We start from the raw sequence: 19,612 nt of genomic DNA, 5'->3' as shown, positions 1-19,612 counted from the left end.
TTACAGACCGCCGCCATATTGCTGGAATATTGCTGAATATGAACTCACTCACTCACTCACTCACTCACTCACTCACTCCCTCCCTTGCTGGTCACTAGTACTTGTCACGTGACTCTCCCTTTTGACTTAAGCTTGGAGTAGTAATTCCTGACCTCATGGAGACTTAATGAATAAATGGAACATCCAGCAAAACATCAGAAAACAGTTTTCATTTTTTCCCCAAAGATCACTCAGAAAAAGCATCTAACTGCAATAGTTACAAGCTGTTTCACGCCTACTGTAACGTTTTTATTTTGTTTTTACTGAAAATATTCTACATTTTCTCTGAGGTATTTAAATTCTACTCTACTTTCATCAGCTGTGGAGTCACTTCCAGCTTGTTGCCCGTTAATGTCTATGAGATACTTATTGTACTGGAGCTTCTGTTAACTGCTTACTGGAACTGCCTCTGTATTTTTCCTTTAAGAATCTAACATTTCAGACAAGTGCACTTTAGAAATTAAATGCTCTCATAAAAATGCTTTTTTATTTCTCACTTAGGAATCCAAATTTGGCATCAGGTGCATTTCAAAGGTGATTTTGTTTCAACAGAGTTTTAAGGTCAATCAACACTTGATGAACTCATGGTGCTACCATTTTCCTAGTTTTTCAGAATATTTGGAGATTCTTCATCAGTTATTACTTGCAACTAGTCACTGCTTGTGTGGCATACTGCATTATTGTGGCATACTGCATTATTGACATACTGGATATGACAACTCAGTTACAACTGATGATATCTGAACTTACAACTCATGCCCACAAACACATATTGTAGCCCTCCTACTACATCCTCCGACATCCGCGGTCTCATCTTGCCTGGCCTCTGCGTCCTATGACCGGACCACTATAACATCATGCTCTCACTGCATTATCAGACACATGCACTCCATCTCCTGACATATCCACTGCATCATCTGAAACAACCACTGCATCATCTGACACACCCACTGCATCATCTGACACACCCACTGCATCATCTGACACACCCACTGCATCATCTGACACACCCACTGCATCATCTGACACACCCACTGCATTATCTGACACAACCACTGCATCCTCTGATACACCTACTGCATCATCTGACACATCCACTGCATTATCTGACACAACCACTGCATCCTCTGATACACGTACTGCATCATCTAACACATCCACTGCATTTTCTCACACACCTACTGCATCATCTGACACACGAACTGCATTATCTGACACACCTACTTGTTCTCTGACACACCCACTGCATCATCTCACACAACCATTGCATCATCTGACACATCCACTGCATTATCTGACACATCCACTGCATCCTCTGACACAACCACTTCATCCTCTTACACATCCACTGCATTTTCTGACACACCTGCATCATCTGACACATCCCCTGCATTACTGGCCTCTCTGTGTCCTAAGTGACTGACCACTTATCCACTGCATCATCTGACACTCCCACTTGTTCTCTGACACACCCACTGTATCATCTCACACACACACTGCATTACCTGACACACCCACTGCATCATCTGACACATCCGCTGCATTCTCTGACACACCTACTGCATTCTCTGACACACCCACTGCATCCTCTGACACACCCACTGCATCATCTGACACACCCACTGCATTACCTGACACACCCACTGCATCATCTGACACACCCACTGCATTACCTGACACACCCACTGCATCATCTGGACACACACCCACTGCATTACCAGACACACCCACTGCATCATCTGACACACCCACTGCATTACCTGACACACCCACTACATCATCTGACACAACCACTGCATTACCTGACACAACCATTGCATCATCTGACACACCCACTGCATCATCTGACACACCCACTGCATCATCTGACACAACCGCTGCATCATCTGACACTCCCACTGAAACCCCCTGACCATTGGTAAACTAATTATACCAAGAAATACACAATGCCATTTTAGAAAGTGGTAGCCGCGGTGGCTGAGCGGTCTAGGCGTCTGACTTTGTGTGCTGGCGGTTAGGTGCCTGACTCTGAGGGTGTGGGTTCAAATCCCAGATGGGACTCAACCCAAAAAGTACTAGAATCTGAACTTTACTAATAAAGTGTAATCCCAAATATAACATACGTTAATTATACCAAATGCCAAACCCACTGATGCCTACTTAAAAACAGACCCATTGATGCCGATTAAACAACAGACCTGCTGATGCAAGCTGAAACCCACCCACTGGTGGAAGCACATCAAGTGACACACATTGCCCCACCCACGACTGACTGATGTCACCTAAAGCACCACTGACCCACCCACCATGTGGGTTGACCAGTCGGTTGTCACTACTGACTCAAACAGCTACTGACCTATTTCAAACATGCACAGTATTGTATTACAAGGCAAACAACAATAATGATCTGCAGGTGATAATGGACGGCCTCTAACTGTCTGCATTTACGTGTCAGGAACTGGCAACCAGCAGTTATCTCTTATGAGCTATGTAAGCTGATGTCTAACAGTTTGCATTTTTTTCCAGGAACAGGCAGTCAATAGCGAGCATCTGTGGGTGGAGACTAATGCCTCAGGAGACTACTGTTATGCAATGGATCCTGATTGTCTGGTAAGGTCTGTCTGTCCCTCTGTCTGTCCCTCCATCTATCAATCGCTTCATCTGTCCATCAGTCTGTGCAAATGTCTATCCTACAGTCTGTTTACAGTTTGACATTCAGTCCATCCACCTGTCTACCCATTACTCTGTGCATCAGTCTGTCCACCTGTCTGTCCATTACTCTGTTCATCAGTCTGTCCACATGTCTGTCCATTACTATGTGCATCTGTCTGTCCACCTGTCCGTCCATTAAGCTGTGTATCAGTCTGTTCACCTGTCTGTCCATTACTCTGTGCATCAGTCCATCCACCTGTCTGTCCATTACTCTGTGCATCAGTCTGTCCATCAGTCTTTTCACCTGTCTGTCCATTAGCCTTTTCGTCAGTCTGTCCATCAGTCTGTTCGCCTGTCTGTCCATTACTGTCCATCAGTCTGTTCACCTGTCTGTCCATTACTCTGTGCATCAGTGCGTCCACCTGTCTGTCCATTACTCTGTGCATCAGTCGTCCACCTGTCTACCAATTACTCTGTGCATCAGTGCGTCCACCTGTCTGTCCATTACTCTGTGCATCAGTCTGTCGACCTGTCTACCCATTACTCTGTGCATCAGTCTGTCCACCTGTCTGTCCATTACTTTGTGCATCATCCTGTCCACCTGTCTGTCCATTACTCTCTGTGTGTGTCAGTCCACCTGTCTGTCCATTACTCTGTGCATCAGTCTGTTCACCTGTCTGTCCGTATGTCTTTTCACCTTTCTGTCCATTACTCTGTCCATGTCTTTTCACCTGTCTGTCCATCTGTCCAGTCTTTCACCTGTCTGTCCATTAATCTGTCCATCTGTCCATCAGTGTTTTCACCTGTCTGTCCATTACTCTGTCTATCTGTCCATCAGTCTTTTCACCTGTCTGTCCATTACCCTGTCCATCAGTCTTTTCACCTGTCTGTCCATTACCCTGTCCATCAGTCTTTTCACCTGTCTGTCCATTACCCTGTCCATCTGTCTTTTCACCTGTCTGTCCATTACCCTGTCCATCAGTCTTTTCACCTGTATGTCCATTACCCTGTCCATCTGTCTTTTCACCTGTCTGCTCATTACCCTGTCCATCTGTCTTTTCACCTGTCTGTCCATTACTCTCTGTGTGTGTCAGTCCACCTGTCTGTCCATTACTCTGTGCATCAGTCTGTTCACCTGTCTGTCCATATGTCTTTTCACCTGTCTGTCCATCTGTCCATCAGTCTTTCACCTGTCTGTCCATTAATCTGTCCATCTGTCCATCAGTGTTTTCACCTGTCTGTCCATTACTCTGTCTATCTGTCCATCAGTCTTTTCACCTGTCTGTCCATTACCCTGTCCATCAGTCTTTTCACCTGTCTGTCCATTACCCTGTCCATCTGTCTTTTCACCTGTCTGTCCATTCCCCTGTCCATCTGTCTTTTCACCTGTCTGTCCATTACCCTGTCCATCAGTCATTTCACCTGTCTGTCCATTACTGTCCATCTGTCTTCATTATTTATTTCACCTGTCTGTCCATTACCCTGTCCATTACTCTGTCATTCCGTCTCTCCATGTGTCTGTCGTTTAGTGTTCCCTTCATCCTGTCCATCCTGTTTTCCATTAATGTCTTCTTGTCAATATTAACAATGTGTAGCAATCATTAGGATGCAGTACTTAACACAATTCAAAGTCATGTTTTCAATTGTGTCAGTGGTATCTTTTTATCTGTTGTCATCCAAATTATATTCCATTTTGCAGAATTTCTGTGGCAGTCCAAGACATCTTTCACTATTGGAAAATATTTTCATTATGTGTTCGACTTAGGGTGTTTCTCCCAAAAAATACATCCAAATACTCTCACATGTGTCAAAATATTTCAATTTAAAAGGTCCTTATCAATCAGTGTCAAGGAAAGAAGCTTTTTGATTATACAACAAACGTGTATCTACAGACAAGTTTTGTGTTCGGTCATTTTTTAACACATCAGTCACTCGAAAAACTGGTTTGAAGTTGCGAGATATTAGTTGGCTAGTACATCTAGCCGACTGCGGTGCATCATGGGATATATCAACCTGACAGCGCCATCTGGCAGGTGGTCTTCATCTCAATGAGCATGTGCTGGATAATAGTCGTTAATTGCCATGTAAAGCATCCTTGATTGCAGTGCAGATTTGTTCAGTTGGGCCGCCCACGCAGACCAAATAACCCGGCCCTGGTTTTATCACAAGCGCAATGATCGGCTGTAGTTCTGTGCGTGGTAAAATGCTAGGAAAGTTGATCACCAGTGCCAGTGTTGGTCTCCTCTTGTCAATATCATACAGATCTTTACTCAGGGAGCTGTAACTGCTTGTGCTTGTTGCTCTACAACTAATTGCCACAGTTAAACATATCTGCCGTTTCAAGATGGCCATCAAGGGCCATAATTGGTCCTTTCGTATTTATACTATTTCACTGTTGATCTAGATGGAATTTATACTGGGAAACGCATGTTTCATCCGCACTTGTATAAATAGCTCAATTGGAGCATAATAGCAACAGAAATTATTCACCTATAAACCAGATGAGTATGGCCATTCAACTTAGATTAATAATCAGTCGTCTGGAAGACTGTATTGGATATCATTCAGACCATAATCAGAATATTTATGTCTGGGATTCATGTTGTTACGGACGTGCAAATCAGGGTGTTTGTAATTGGCTTTGATCTGGTAGATTACAAGGTGGATTTCGTCCTGTCGCTCTCTCTGCTTGTGAGGACAAGACAAGACAATAAGGGGCCGTGGGGTAGCCTAGTGGTTAAAAGTGTTGGCTCGTCACACCAAAGACCCAGGTTCGATTCCACACATGGGTACGATGTGTTGAGCCCATTTCCCGCTGTGATGTTGCTGGAATATTGCTATAAGATGATCAGATGATGGGTTTGAATCCCAGTTTACCCATACTTAAAGGTGTCACCTAAGTGGTAAGTGTCTCAAACCTGACTCAGTCTAGGCTTTCCTGCCACAATCAGCCATGGAACAACTGTTGAGACTACATCAGCTCAGTCACACTATGGTAGTTTCAAACAGACTGAGGGGCGGTGGGGTAGCCTAGTGGTTAAAGCGTTCGAAGACCCGGTTCGATTCCCCACATGGGCACAAGCCCATTTCTAGTGTCCCCCGCCGTGATATTGCTGGAATATTGCTAAAAGCGGCGTAAAACTAAACTCAGTCAGTCAGTCAAACAGACTGATCATGATGTGATTAGAGGCATGCTTGAAATTTTAGTGTTTAAGACTGTAATTGTTTATGATATTTTTTTATGTTATATAGGAGACTGTTAGAAATATATTTTGACACAAGAAAACTAGACAAACACTGAAAAAAGATGACAATGGAAAGGCCACACTTATGAAAACAATTTCAAGTAGCTTCTTCTGGATTTCTGACAGACAGGAAATAGTCACTGTCCCTGAGGGTGATTCCTGGGCAGAATATGTGCCTAGGAACCCATCTTGCAATTCCACCCCAGTAAAAATCCATGATGGAATTGGTCTTTAACAACCCATGCATGTTAAGATAGGCGACTACCAGGATCGGATGGTCAGTTCAAGAAGTAAACACATGATTCCGACATGCAAATTAAACACTGAGCACTACTTCGACAAGCTAATTACATTTCATATGTATTCTCCTCTTATGTAACCATGGAACAGAAGGCTGTATTTTTTCCTGTTCTTCATTACATTTTTTCGCTGTAACTGCCCTTGGTGTTTTAACTGGGAACCGGAGGGAGCATGACCCCAATCAACAACGAAATCGTCATGTGTCTGGACGTTGTTTCCGTGTCAGGAACTAATTACTTCAATTCTCAAAGGGACCATTAGAACATTTTTTACCCTCGGCATTTCATTTCCTGCACATGTTTAATGACGGACCTATGTTTCTTCCATCTGTTGGAGCTCTGAAGAAGAACAGCACATATTATCTACCAATCAATTTCCTCATTATTTGTGCTAACTCTTGGCACCTTTACGGAAACTTGGAATTGATGTCTTTGGGATAGTGGCTAAAGTCAAGATGGTGTACGCAGACTATGTACTTCAGCTTTGTAAAAACAGCAAGACTTGACAGTGTTTCAAAAATACTGTATTCAATTAGTGTTCACTTAGATGAACTCAAGGCAGGAAGATGTGTGAACCAAGCTCATTGTTGTAAAAAAATACCACAATTTGTTCACAGGAAAATACTTTTGAAACATTAATGAGGACAGACCGTAGTTTTGGCTGTGCAGAAGTAACAGATATTGCTCAACTTGGATAGTTCACTCAGTTAAAAAACTCTTCAAACGTTTATTGAAATTTGTATTGTAGGAAATTGATCATGACTATACACCATTGTAGCAGTTGCTAAGACAGTCCACTGACTGAATAGATACCAGGACACAAAGACAGAAACACCTTGCTTCACCTTGCTTCAGTACACCACAATACACCGTGATTGTAACAGTTGCTAAAACAGTCCACTGACTGAATAGATACCAGGACACAAAGACAGAAACACCTTGCTTCACCTTGCTTCAGTACACCACAATACACCTTGATTGTAACAGTTGCTAAAACAGTCCACTGACTGAATAGATACCAGGACACAAAGACAGAAACACCTTGCTTCACCTTGCTTCAGTACACCACAATACACCTTGATTGTAACAGTTGCTAAAACAGTCCACTGACTGAATAGATACCAGGATACAAAGACAGAAACACCTTGCTTCACCCTTGCTTCAGTACACCACAATACACCTTGATTGTAATAGTTGCTAAAACAGTCCACTGACTGAATAGATACCAGGACACAAAGACAGAAACACCTTGCTTCACCTTGCTTCAGTACACCACAATACACCTTGATTGTAACAGTTGCTAAAACAGTCCACTGACTGAATAGATACCAGGACACAAAGACAGAAACACCTTGCTTCACCTTGCTTCAGTACACCACAATACACCTTGATTGTAACAGTTGCTAAAACAGTCCACTGACTGAATAGATACCAGGACACAAAGACAGAAACACCTTGCTTCAGTACTTGCCATACACCACAATACACACCTTGATTGTAACAGTTGCTAAAACAGTCCACTGACTGAATAGATACCAGGACACAAAGACAGAAACACCTTGCTTCACCTTGCTTCAGTACACCACAATACACCTTGATTGTAACAGTTGCTAAAACAGTCCACTGACTGAATAGATACCAGGACACAAAGACAGAAACACCTTGCTTCACCTTGCTTCAGTACACCACAATACACCTTGATTGTAACAGTTGCTAAAACAGTCCACTGACTGAATAGATACCAGGACACAAAGACAGAAACACCTTGCTTCAGTACACCACAATACACCTTGATTGTAACAGTTGCTAAAACAGTCCACTGACTGAATAGATACCAGGACACAAAGACAGAAACACCTTGCTTCACCTTGCTTCAGTACACCACAATACACCTTGATTGTAACAGTTGCTAAAACAGTCCACTGACTGAATAGATACCAGGACACAAAGACAGAAACACCTTGCTTCACCTTGCTTCAGTACACCACAATACACCTTGATTGTAACAGTTGCTAAAACAGTCCACTGACTGAATAGATACCAGGACACAAAGACAGAAACACCTTGCTTCACCTTGCTTCAGTACACCACAATACACCTTGATTGTAACAGTTGCTAAAACAGTCCACTGACTGAATAGATACCAGGACACAAAGACAGAAACACCTTGCTTCACCTTGCTTCAGTACACCACAATACACCTTGATTGTAACAGTTGCTAAAACAGTCCACTGACTGAATAGATACCAGGACACAAAGACAGAAACACCTTGCTTCACCTTGCTTCAGTACACCACAATACACCTTGATTGTAAGACAGTGTAATAGTTGCTTAAACAGTCCACTGACTGAATAGATACCAGGACACAAAGACAGAAACACCTTGCTTCACCTTGCTTCAGTACACCACTATACACCTTGATTGTAATAGTTGCTAAAACAGTCCACTGACTGAATAGATACCAGGACACAAAGACAGAAACACCTTGCTTCACCTTGCTTCAGTACACCACAATACACCTTGATTGTAACAGTTGCTAAAACAGTCCACTGACTGAATAGATACCAGGACACAAAGACAGAAACACCTTGCTTCACCTTGCTTCAGTACACCACAATACACCATTGTAGCAGTTGCTAAGACAGTCCACTGACTGAATAGATACCAGGATACAAAGACAGAAACACCTTGCTTCAGTACACCACAATACACCTTGATTGTAATAGTTGCTAAGACAGTCCACTGACTGAATAGATACCAGGATACAAAGACAGAAACACCTTGCTTCAGTACACCACAATACACCTTGATTGTAATAGTTGCTTAAACAGTCCACTGACTGAATAGATACCAGGACGCAAAGACAGAAACACCTTGCTTCACCTTGCTTCAGTACACCACTATACACCTTGATTGTAATAGTTGCTTAAACAGTCCACTGACTGAATAGATACCAGGACGCAAAGACAGAAACACCTTGCTTCACCTTGCTTCAGTACACCACAATACACCTTGATTGTAACAGTTGCTAAAACAGTCCACTGACTGAATAGATACCAAGACACAAAGACAGAAACACCTTGCTTCACCTTGCTTCAGTACACCACAATACACCATTGTAGCAGTTGCTAAGACAGTCCACTGACTGAATAGATACCAGGATACAAAGACAGAAGAAACACCTTTGCTTCAGTACACCACAATACACCTTGATTGTAATAGTTGCTAAGACAGTCCACTGACTGAATAGATACCAGGATACAAAGACAGAAACACCTTGCTTCAGTACACCACAATACACCTTGATTGTAACAGTTGCTAAAACAGTCCACTGACTGAATAGATACCAAGACACAAAGACAGAAACACCTTGCTTCACCTTGCTTCAGTACACCACAATACACCATTGTAGCAGTTGCTAAGACAGTCCACTGACTGAATAGATACCAGGATACAAAGACAGAAACACCTTGCTTCAGTACACCACAATACACCTAGATTGTAATAGTTGCTAAGACAGTCCACTGACTGAATAGATACCAGGATACAAAGACAGAAACACCTTGCTTCAGTACACCACAATACACCTTGATTGTAATAGTTGCTAAAACAGTCCACTGACTGAATAGATACCAGGACACAAAGACAGAAACACCTTGCTTCAGTACACCACAATACACCTTGATTGTAACAGTTGCTAAAACAGTCCACTGACTGAATAGATACCAGGACACAAAGACAGAAACACCTTGCTTCACCTTGCTTCAGTACACCACAATACACCTGTGATTGTAACAGTTGCTAAAACAGTCCACTGACTGAATAGATACCAGGATACAAAGACAGAAACACCTTGCTTCACCTTGCTTCAGTACACCACAATACACCTTGATTGTAACAGTTGCTAAAACAGTCCACTGACTGAATAGATACCAGGACACAAAGACAGAAACACCTTCACCTTGCTTCAGTACACCACAATACACCTTGATTGTAACAGTTGCTAAAACAGTCCACTGACTGAATAGATACCAGGATACAAAGACAGAAACACCTTGCTTCAGTACACCACAATACACCTTGATTGTAACAGTTGCTAAGACAGTCCACTGACTGAATAGATACCAGGACACAAAGACAGAAACACCTTGCTTCAGTACACCACAATACACCGTGATTGTAATATTGTTGCTAAAACAGTCCACTGACTGAATAGATACCAGGACACAAAGACAGAAACACCTTGCTGCACCTTGCTTCCAGTACACCACAATACACCTTGATTGTAACAGTTGCTAAGACAGTCCACTGACTGAATAGATACCAGGACACAAAGACAGAAACACCTTGCTTCACCTTGCTTCAGTACACCACAATACACCTTGATTGTAACAGTTGCTAAGACAGTCCACTGACTGAATAGATACCAGGACACAAAGACAGAAACACCTTGCTTCAGTACACCACAATACACCTTGATTGTAACAGTTGCTAAAACAGTCCACTGACTGAATAGATACCAGACACAAAGACCACCTTGCTTCAGTACACCACAATACACTGAATAACATTTGCTAAAACAGTCCACTGACTGAATAGGACACAAAGACAGAAACAAAGACAGAAACACCTTGCTTCACCTTGCTTCAGTACACCACAATACACCTTGATTGTAACAGTTGCTAAAACAGTCCACTGACTGAATAGATACCAGGACACAAAGACAGAAACACCTTGCTTCACCTTGCTTCAGTACACCACAATACACCTTGATTGTAACAGTTGCTAAAACAGTCCACTGACTGAATAGATACCAGGACGCAAAGACAGAAACACCTTGCTTCACCTTGCTTCAGTACACCACAATACAGCTTGATTGTAACAGTTGCTAAAACAGTTCACTGACTGAATAGATACCAGGATGCAAAGACAGAAACACCTTGCTTCACCTTGCTTCAGTACACCACAATACACCTTGATTGTAACAGTTGCTAAAACAGTTCACTGACTGAATAGATACCAGGATTCAAAGACAGAAACACCTTGCTTCAGTACACCACAATACACCTTAATTGTAACATTTCCTAAAACAATATACCTGTGAAGATCCGGGTTAGAATTGATCTTCAGCAACCCATGCTTGTTGGAAGAGGCGACTGATGGGATTGGATGGTCAGACTCGCTGACATAGAACGAGGCTCATACTGTTGATCACTGGATTGTTTGGTCCAGATTATTTACAGACCGTGATATAGCTGGATTATTGCTGATTGCAGTGTTAAACAATAACCAAACCAAACCAAATCCTAAACCAACATACCAAGACACAAAGACAGAAACACATTGATCCAGTACACCCCCAATACACCTTCATTGTAACAATTCATAAAACAATATACCGGGACACGAAAACCGACACATGTTCCTTCTGTACACCACCACAAATGTAACAATTCCTAATAATATACTGGGACACACAGACAGAAACACCCTCCTTCAGTCCCCTTCTGTGTAACAATCCACAAGTACAATGTTCCCTACTACAAAGCAGCGGACAAAAACATGTTGATTAAACACAGATGAGAGGAGCCATGTGTGTAAACCCCAGGCTCTGGCCAAGTGGTAATTGTTTTGGTTGCCTGTCTGTAGATAGATCAAGTGATTAAGCTGTAGAGGAATTCCCACAATTGAAGTACAAAAATTGCATTTCCTTCTTGGTACAATGCCCTCCAGGCAAGTCAGGTGTCTCGGAGTCTGTGGTACCAAAATATTCCTCATTTCTATATTTAGGTGATGGCAATATCATTACTTTAAGGTGCAAGACTAATGTTATTTTGGAAATTACACAATGAGTCTTCTATTTTGGCAGTTTGTGTTAAAGTAATATTGTGGCTGTGGTAGTATGCTTATATTTAGTCACAAGACGTTGTTGGATTGTTACCTGACACACTTGACCTCAGCTGTGTTTTTACTAGCTACCCATGAAGATTTTACTAGCTACCTGTGAAGATTTTACTAGATACCTGTATAGATTTTACTTGCTATCTGTGAAGATTTTACTAACTACCTGTAAAGATTTTACTTGCTACCTGTGAAGATTTTACTAGCTACCTGTAAAGATTTTACTAGCTACCTGTAAAGATTTTACTTGCCACCTGTGAAGATTTTAGTAGCTACCTGTGAAGCTTTTACTAGCTAGCTGTGAAGATTTTACAAACTACCTGTGAAGATCAGGGTTAGAATAGGCCTTCGGTAACCTATGCTTGTCTTGAGACAAGGGATCGGGTGGTCAGACTCACTGATGTAGTTGTATGCCATCCTATTCCAAGGTCATTGCTCATGATGTCAATCGGAGCAGGGTAGCCTAGCGCCTAGCTCATCACACAGGGTTCGATTCCGCACATGGGTACAATGTGTGAAGCCCATGCCTGGTTCCCTTCACCACAATATTGCTGGAATATTGCTAAAGGTTGCCTAAAACCATACTCACTCACCCTTATTCTTGAAACTACATGGACAGAACTAAGGAACAGAATATCTGCGTAATGCACTGAATGGAGCTCAATGTTCATATCAGCTGGATTTGGGTATTTTTCACAGTAACAACTCAATTTAATTAAATTCACATTTTTGTCCCTTCCGTGTGAAGATGTGAAGATACCTCCACAGGAGGTAAAATCACATGCAACCTGAAAAAAAGTTTAACCACCTAACCAAAATAAACTGTGAATGTTCTTCAGCCAATCAAATGTCAACTCTCTAAGATTATGCAGCTTCATATCTTTTCCACCTTGATTCAGAAATGTCAATCAGTGAAAGTAAAAATAACTCCGATAGTTCTCCTTTTAGGTTGGGAATGCCAGGGCACTCAGAAACAATGAGATGTTTAAAATAACTGACAATAAAAAAGTGTGATTTTATGTTTATGCATTAGGAACTCCTGGATCCTTGTTTTTTAGATACAGAAATCAGGTGTGATTGTCTGAATACTTTGCTCCCTCATAACTAGACTTTAGAAGCTGCCATGATGGATAACTTCTTTGAGTGGCATTTTATCCATAAAGTTTGTTCTATATTGCCATGATGGAGGCCAATAAGAAGTTTTCTGACACGTTGAGATTATAGAGGTATCATAATGTATGTCAAAACCTGTTCCTTATTTGATAAGGTCTCAGACTAGCCTGATCTATTTTTAGCTGATAGCTGTGAATGGAGTGCCCATTTGTTTTAAAACATTATCCTTACTCAATTCTTGATTATAAATGTCATATTTGAGCATCTATTGCCCCATTTTTAGTCAATATTTAATGTAAATTAAACATCCTGGGTGCCGTTGTACAAAACAACCTTAGCACTAAGGCTACCTTAAGTTTATGCTAAGGTATGGGAGTTACGACCACCTTAGCGCTAAGGTCACTTTGTACAACGGCCCCCTGTTCTTGATAAGTTATGGTATATATCAACAAGAAGGAACACTTCAGGATAGATGAAATGACTATATTTTCATGCATTGGACTTGGACAAGGCAAAGTGTTACTCAAAACTGCTATCATTTTTGCTGCAAACATTTGCAGAAGTAATAAGGAAGTTTACAATCCGAAGTGAATTTCAAGAAGATGCAACTACTGACCAGTTTAGTAACAAATGCAGTGCAAATACAAGAATCTGTGAGGAAAGCAAGCATATTGAGTTTACCAAGGGTGGCAGTGCAATGTCAGTGTTGAAATTGCTTATCAATCCCCAACATCCACTAGAGCTAACATATAAGAAAGCAAGCACAATGTAAATACCAGTAGATTGGAAAAGAGCAAGAATTATTCAGCTTACCATCAAGGAGAATGTCAATGTTGATCGCCCTTGTCCTCTCCAGCATCCACTGGTGCTCAAGAAAGCAAGCACAATGTATACTATTAGATCAAAAGAGAACAAGAATTATTAACTCACCATCTGTAAACACAAGGAGTGTGTCAATGTTGATCATCCTTGTCCTACCATCTGCTAGTGCTAGCAGGAACCAAGTATAATGTCAATACTGGTGTGTTGGTGTGAAATGATGGACACTCTGGTGGTCATCAGTGAAAAGATGGCCGCTCTGGTAACCATCAATGAAGTAAATGTCCTTCCTTGAATATGTCGGTATGTCTTGTTTCTTGGTAGAGTGCAGTGTCAATAATCCCCAGAACAACCTGAGCAGTTGCTTGTCCGGGATAATAACACAAATTAACTTACATGAGGGCTTGATATTATGTATTTGTGTCACACTGTCTTCAATGTGAGCATGGTGCTATTTGTAAGTGATACATTATCAACCATGAAGACACAAGTTGGGAAGTTGAACCTTGAGTGAGTGGGTGAGTGAGTTTAGTTTTACGCCGCACTCAGCAATATTCCAGCTATATGGAGGCGGTCTGTAAATAATCGAGTCTGGACCAGACAATCCAGTGATCAACAGCATGAGCATCGATCTGCGCAATTGGGAACCGATGACATGTGTCAACCAAGTCCGCGAGCCTGACCACCCGATCCTGTTAGTCGGCTCTTATGACAAGCATGGGTTACTGAAGATCAATATTCTAACCTGGACCTTCACGAGTGTGATCAGCCTCTTACGACAAGCATAGTCACCTTTTGTGGCAAGCATGGGTTGCTGAAGACCAATTCTACCCCAGATCTTCACGGGTCAGTTGAACCTTGGATAGGTCAACTCTGTAATGGTATTATACAAGATGATTGGTCAGTTTATATGTCTCTTCAAATATGTATGACAAACAAATGAATGCTTATTATATATTTATTTTATATCTCATTATTTTCCAGAAAACAGGCCCCAGGAAGAAATGTATCGCCTGCAAGGTCGTTGCCCACACGGCCTGTGTTCCTGTATTGGAGCAGGTAAGACACAGGACACTTATACTCAAAGCTGTAAGAGTGAGTGAGTGAAATGGACTTCAGGCTGTAGTGAGCAGTATTCTAGTTATGTCATAGTTTTCAGGCTGTAGTGAGCAGTATTCCAGTTATGTCATAGTTTTCAGGCTGTAGTGAGCAGTATTCTAGTTATGTCATAGTTTTCAGGCTGTAGTGAGCAGTATTCCAGTTATGTCATAGTTTTCAGGCTGTAGTGAGCAGTATTCTAGTTATGTCATAGTTTTCAGGCTGTAGTAAACAGTATTCCAGTTATGTCATAGTTTTCAGGCTTTTTTGTTCGGAAGATGGTGTTTTGACATTGAAGAAGTCAACAAGCAGGGTTGGAATCACTGTATCCATTCACTGGATCCAGACATTTCTCGGGGATGCATCTCTGCAAAGTGAATTTCATTGTCGTATCCTCCTCTTGTCCTCCCCATTAGCTGAGATCATGATGGACACTATCATTATGATAGGGACACTGGGGTAACCTACTGGTTAAAGTGTTCGCTCGTCACACTGAAGATCCGGGTTCAATTGCCCACATGGGTACAATGTGTGAAGCCCATTTCTGAAGTCCCTAGTCATGATTTTGGTGGGATATTGCTAAAAGCACCATAAAAAAAGCTCACGCGCTCATTATCACTATGAACGATACACGAGAAGACTTCATGAATGAAAGTTGGTGATGATCGTATTGACCCTTTATGTTTTAAAACATAAGTCTAAGAATTATTTCTCCAAATGCCATAAAATTGAACTACTGATCAGTCACATATGATGGGCATTCTAGAAGCTATAGTCTCTTAAAATGGTCAATTAATAAACCAGATGTGAAACAAAATTGAAGTGGAACACCAGTGAACTGATATAGGCTTTTCATTTGTCTATATGTCTCCTGGAATGGTATTCCCATGGTGTAGGAGGACATTGTCTGTCATTCTGTCCTGTTCTGTCCTATTATGTAAGATGGAGGGTATCGTAATGTCATTTTTATGTGTCTTTGGCTCAGTAAGTCTCCTAAATGAGAAACCAGTCCTCTGAGATACTGTGAACAAACATTGGACTTGACATGTTTTGTCTGTGTCCGACTTTTGATTCAAATGTTTCTGGGTCTTTTGTGTCTGCCTTCAATCAATACAAGTTTTTTAGTCTTATTTGATATCAGTTTCTATGTTACTGTTGAAATTGAGTTTGTAATATGTTTGTAATTTAAAGTTGTTTGTTTGTATAAGATGTAATTTAACTTTGAAAATCGCAGTGCAACTCTTTTGATATTTATTGACGAAGATGTAGCACTTGATTATATTTACTGTGATGGTCCCTGTTGAAATTGTTTATCATTATAAACTAGTTTTTTAAATAAAATTAAAGGGTGTTGGTTTTTATAAAACTTTATTTGACTTTTGAGATATACATGGAGTTATTTTAATGTTTTCATCCATAAATGTGTAACATTTGTGATATGACATTAGCCATTACTTCTGTGGTTTGTAAATAGATAAAAGGGTTCTGTTCTTTTTAAGATTTCATTTAACTGCTTTGAGATTGATTCACTTGTAACTCTTGTCAAGTTTTCGTCCATAGTTTGGTGTCACTTGATGATATGTGATGTGACTGTTTTATGCCGTCTGCTCTAAGCCGTCAGCTCCAAGCTGTCAGCTCTAGCTGGCTGCTCCCATGCCGTCTGCTCCATGTCACATGACACTGAAAGACAAGAGGAATCTTGTTGATCACGTACTTAGGACATTCCTGTTCAACCACATTGAAGTTTTATGCGAGTCCTGGCTTGATACCTTGTTTTATCTCTCAACACACACATGACTGACTCCATCTTCCATCAGGGGCCCCAATTTGTCATGATCACTTCTTTGATGATTTCTGGAATGATGTCTGTAGTGTCAGGACTTGTTGCCTTCAACCTTGATGCTGTGCTGGTTATTCTACAAAGGCATCTTATCAAGACAGGCATATTGTTCAAACCCATCCAGACATGCCTTGTGAGATACGAACACATTCCTGTAATCCTGAAATATCTGATTGAATAATTCATCTCCATGTCCTGGTGACCTCACTCTGCAGTGTCAGGACCTGGTAATGCTTGACTTGTGCAATGTATAGAAATTACCGGATTAGATGTTCAGTTTGTCTTCAGGATGGGATTCCATGAATCATGAAATGCACAGTTTGTTTGAGACTTAATGCGATGGCTGAATGATGGCAGAACAGGAGGGAAGTGCTTTGCATGGTGATTTAATCGGAGCTGAAAGCTGTCAAAGACTAACGAGTGTCAAGGAAGTGACATCATAGGCTCGTTATCTCTAATGATAAATGAGCAGGCGGCAGAAAGTTCAAGGGTTCCCCTACATCAGTTTGAAATATGAAGTCGTGTTATGAAACTATCATCAGCTATCAGCATATTTCATATTGCAAAAGTGTTCTGTGACTCACGTTCGATATGATCATGAGAAAAATGGATGATTTGATACCTGAATTATAAATGGGAAGCAAACAATAATATTTTTGTTTGTCAGTATATGTTGACTTCTTTGAGTGGCATTTAGAAGTTGGTGCGATAAACAATGGGGAAAGTTCTATGGATATTGGACTTCTTTATTGTTAATATGAGCAACATTTCGGTGCAGCTACTACTTGCTGACAGTGTTAGTAATTACACCGAAACATCGCTCATATTAATATCAAAGAAGTTGTATATCCATAGAACTCTCCTCGTTGTTCTATATATGTTAAGCAATATTCCAATATTTGGCAGTGGTCAGCAAATAATCAGTCTGGACCAGACCATCTGGTGATTGATATTATGAACAATGATCCATTCACAATCCAGACCTCCCAATCCCGACCTCCCAATACCGACCTCCCAATCCTGACCTCTCAATCCCGACCTCTCAATCCCGACCTCCCAATCCCGACCTCCCAATCCCGACCTCTCAATCCCGACCTCCCAATCCCGACCTCTCAATCCCCACCTCCCAATCCCCACCTCCCAATCCCCACCTCCCAATCCTGACCTCCCAATACCGACCTCCCAATCCTGACCTTCCAATCCTGACCTCCCAATCCCGACCTTCCAATCCCGACCTCCCAATACCGACCTCCCAATCCCGACTTTCCAATCCCGACCTCCCAATCCTGACCTCCCAATCCCGACCTCCCAATCCATGTAGTTGCTACTTCTGACTTAGTTGAGAACCTATGTTCTAAGCCTGTATCCTAATTCACGGGTGCTTTACATATGGAGGCACACTTGGCCAGGCATCAAAGGCACCAGAATTTGCTTGGCAGAGTTACATCCCTTGGATACACAAGAAACTTTTAGTCAAGGATTCAAATTCTGGTAACAAGGTTTGTCAGTGTCACACATGCCGATGTATTTCACCATAGTGATAAATGTCTGAGATCTGCATCACTTTAGACTTTCCCTCAACATTGACCTGACACACTGTGATATAACTAGGATGCTCTTCAAAGTACCATTCCCATATGCGTAGATTGATGATCATGCTAGTCTGGTTCAGACTTGATGATTTACAGACTGCCACCATATAGCTGGAATATTGATGATGGTGACATTACACAATAAACAAAGAAACAAATGTTCATAGTTTGTCCTGGGAGCTGATATGCACTGCAAGTTGGGGGGGGTGGGGAGATGTTTAATAGCAAAAAATTGAATTACAAAAATCCATGGGTGCTCAGAATTGGTCTCCCAGACAGGCTTAGGATGAAGGTGGTATAACAAAGGTATTGAAGGGAGGTGATATATACTGGAGCAGGCATAGGATGAAGGTGGTATAACAAAGGTGTTGAAGGGAGGTGATATATACTGGAGCAGACATAGGATGAAGGTGGTATAACAAAGGTGTTGAAGGGAGATGATATATACTGGAGCAGACATAGGATGAAGGTGGTATAAGAAAGGTGTTGAAGGGAGATGATATATACTGGAGCAGACATAGGATGAAGGTGGTATAACAAAGGTGTTGAAGGGAGGTGATATATACTGGAGCAGACATAGGATGAAGGCAGTATATAACAAAGGTGTTGAAGGGAGGTGATATATACTGGAACAGACATAGGATAAAGGTAGTATAACAAAGGTGTTGAAGGGAGGTGATATATACTGGAGCAGACATAGGATGAAGGTGGTATAACAAAGGTGTTGAAGGGAGGTGATATATACTGGAGGAGACATAGGATGAAGGTGGTATAACAAAGGTGTTAAAGGGAGGTGATATATACTGGAGCAGACATAGGATGAAGGTGGTATAACAAAGGAGGTGTTGAAGGAGGTGATATATACTGGAGCAGACATAGGATGAAGGTGGTATAACAAAGGTGTTGAAGGAGGTGATATATACTGGAGCAGACATAGGATGAAGGTGGTATAACAAAGGTATTTGAAGGAGGTGATATATACACTGGAGCAAGACATAGGATGAAGGTGGATG

At 41.5% G+C, this 19,612-nt stretch overlaps 1 protein-coding gene across 8 annotated transcripts in view; it reads left to right on the top strand.

Moving 5' to 3' along the window:
- LOC124282742 (diacylglycerol kinase zeta-like) overlaps positions 1-19,612 on the top strand; it is a 388,746-nt gene that overhangs the window by 299,251 nt on the left and 69,883 nt on the right. For all 8 annotated transcript variants that reach the window (XM_046718812.1, XM_046718803.1, XM_046718816.1 and 5 more), the window contains 2 exons: positions 2,566-2,649; positions 15,054-15,128. In XM_046718812.1, coding sequence (XP_046574768.1) covers positions 2,566-2,649; positions 15,054-15,128 — 159 coding nt within the window. The remainder of the gene's footprint in view (positions 1-2,565; positions 2,650-15,053; positions 15,129-19,612) is intronic.

This window comes from Haliotis rubra, unplaced genomic scaffold (assembly GCF_003918875.1).
Source record: "Haliotis rubra isolate DU_JTF1 unplaced genomic scaffold, ASM391887v1 Scf109, whole genome shotgun sequence".
Taxonomy (NCBI): domain Eukaryota; kingdom Metazoa; phylum Mollusca; class Gastropoda; order Lepetellida; family Haliotidae; genus Haliotis; species Haliotis rubra.
This window is presented reverse-complemented; position numbering and strand designations above follow the sequence as displayed.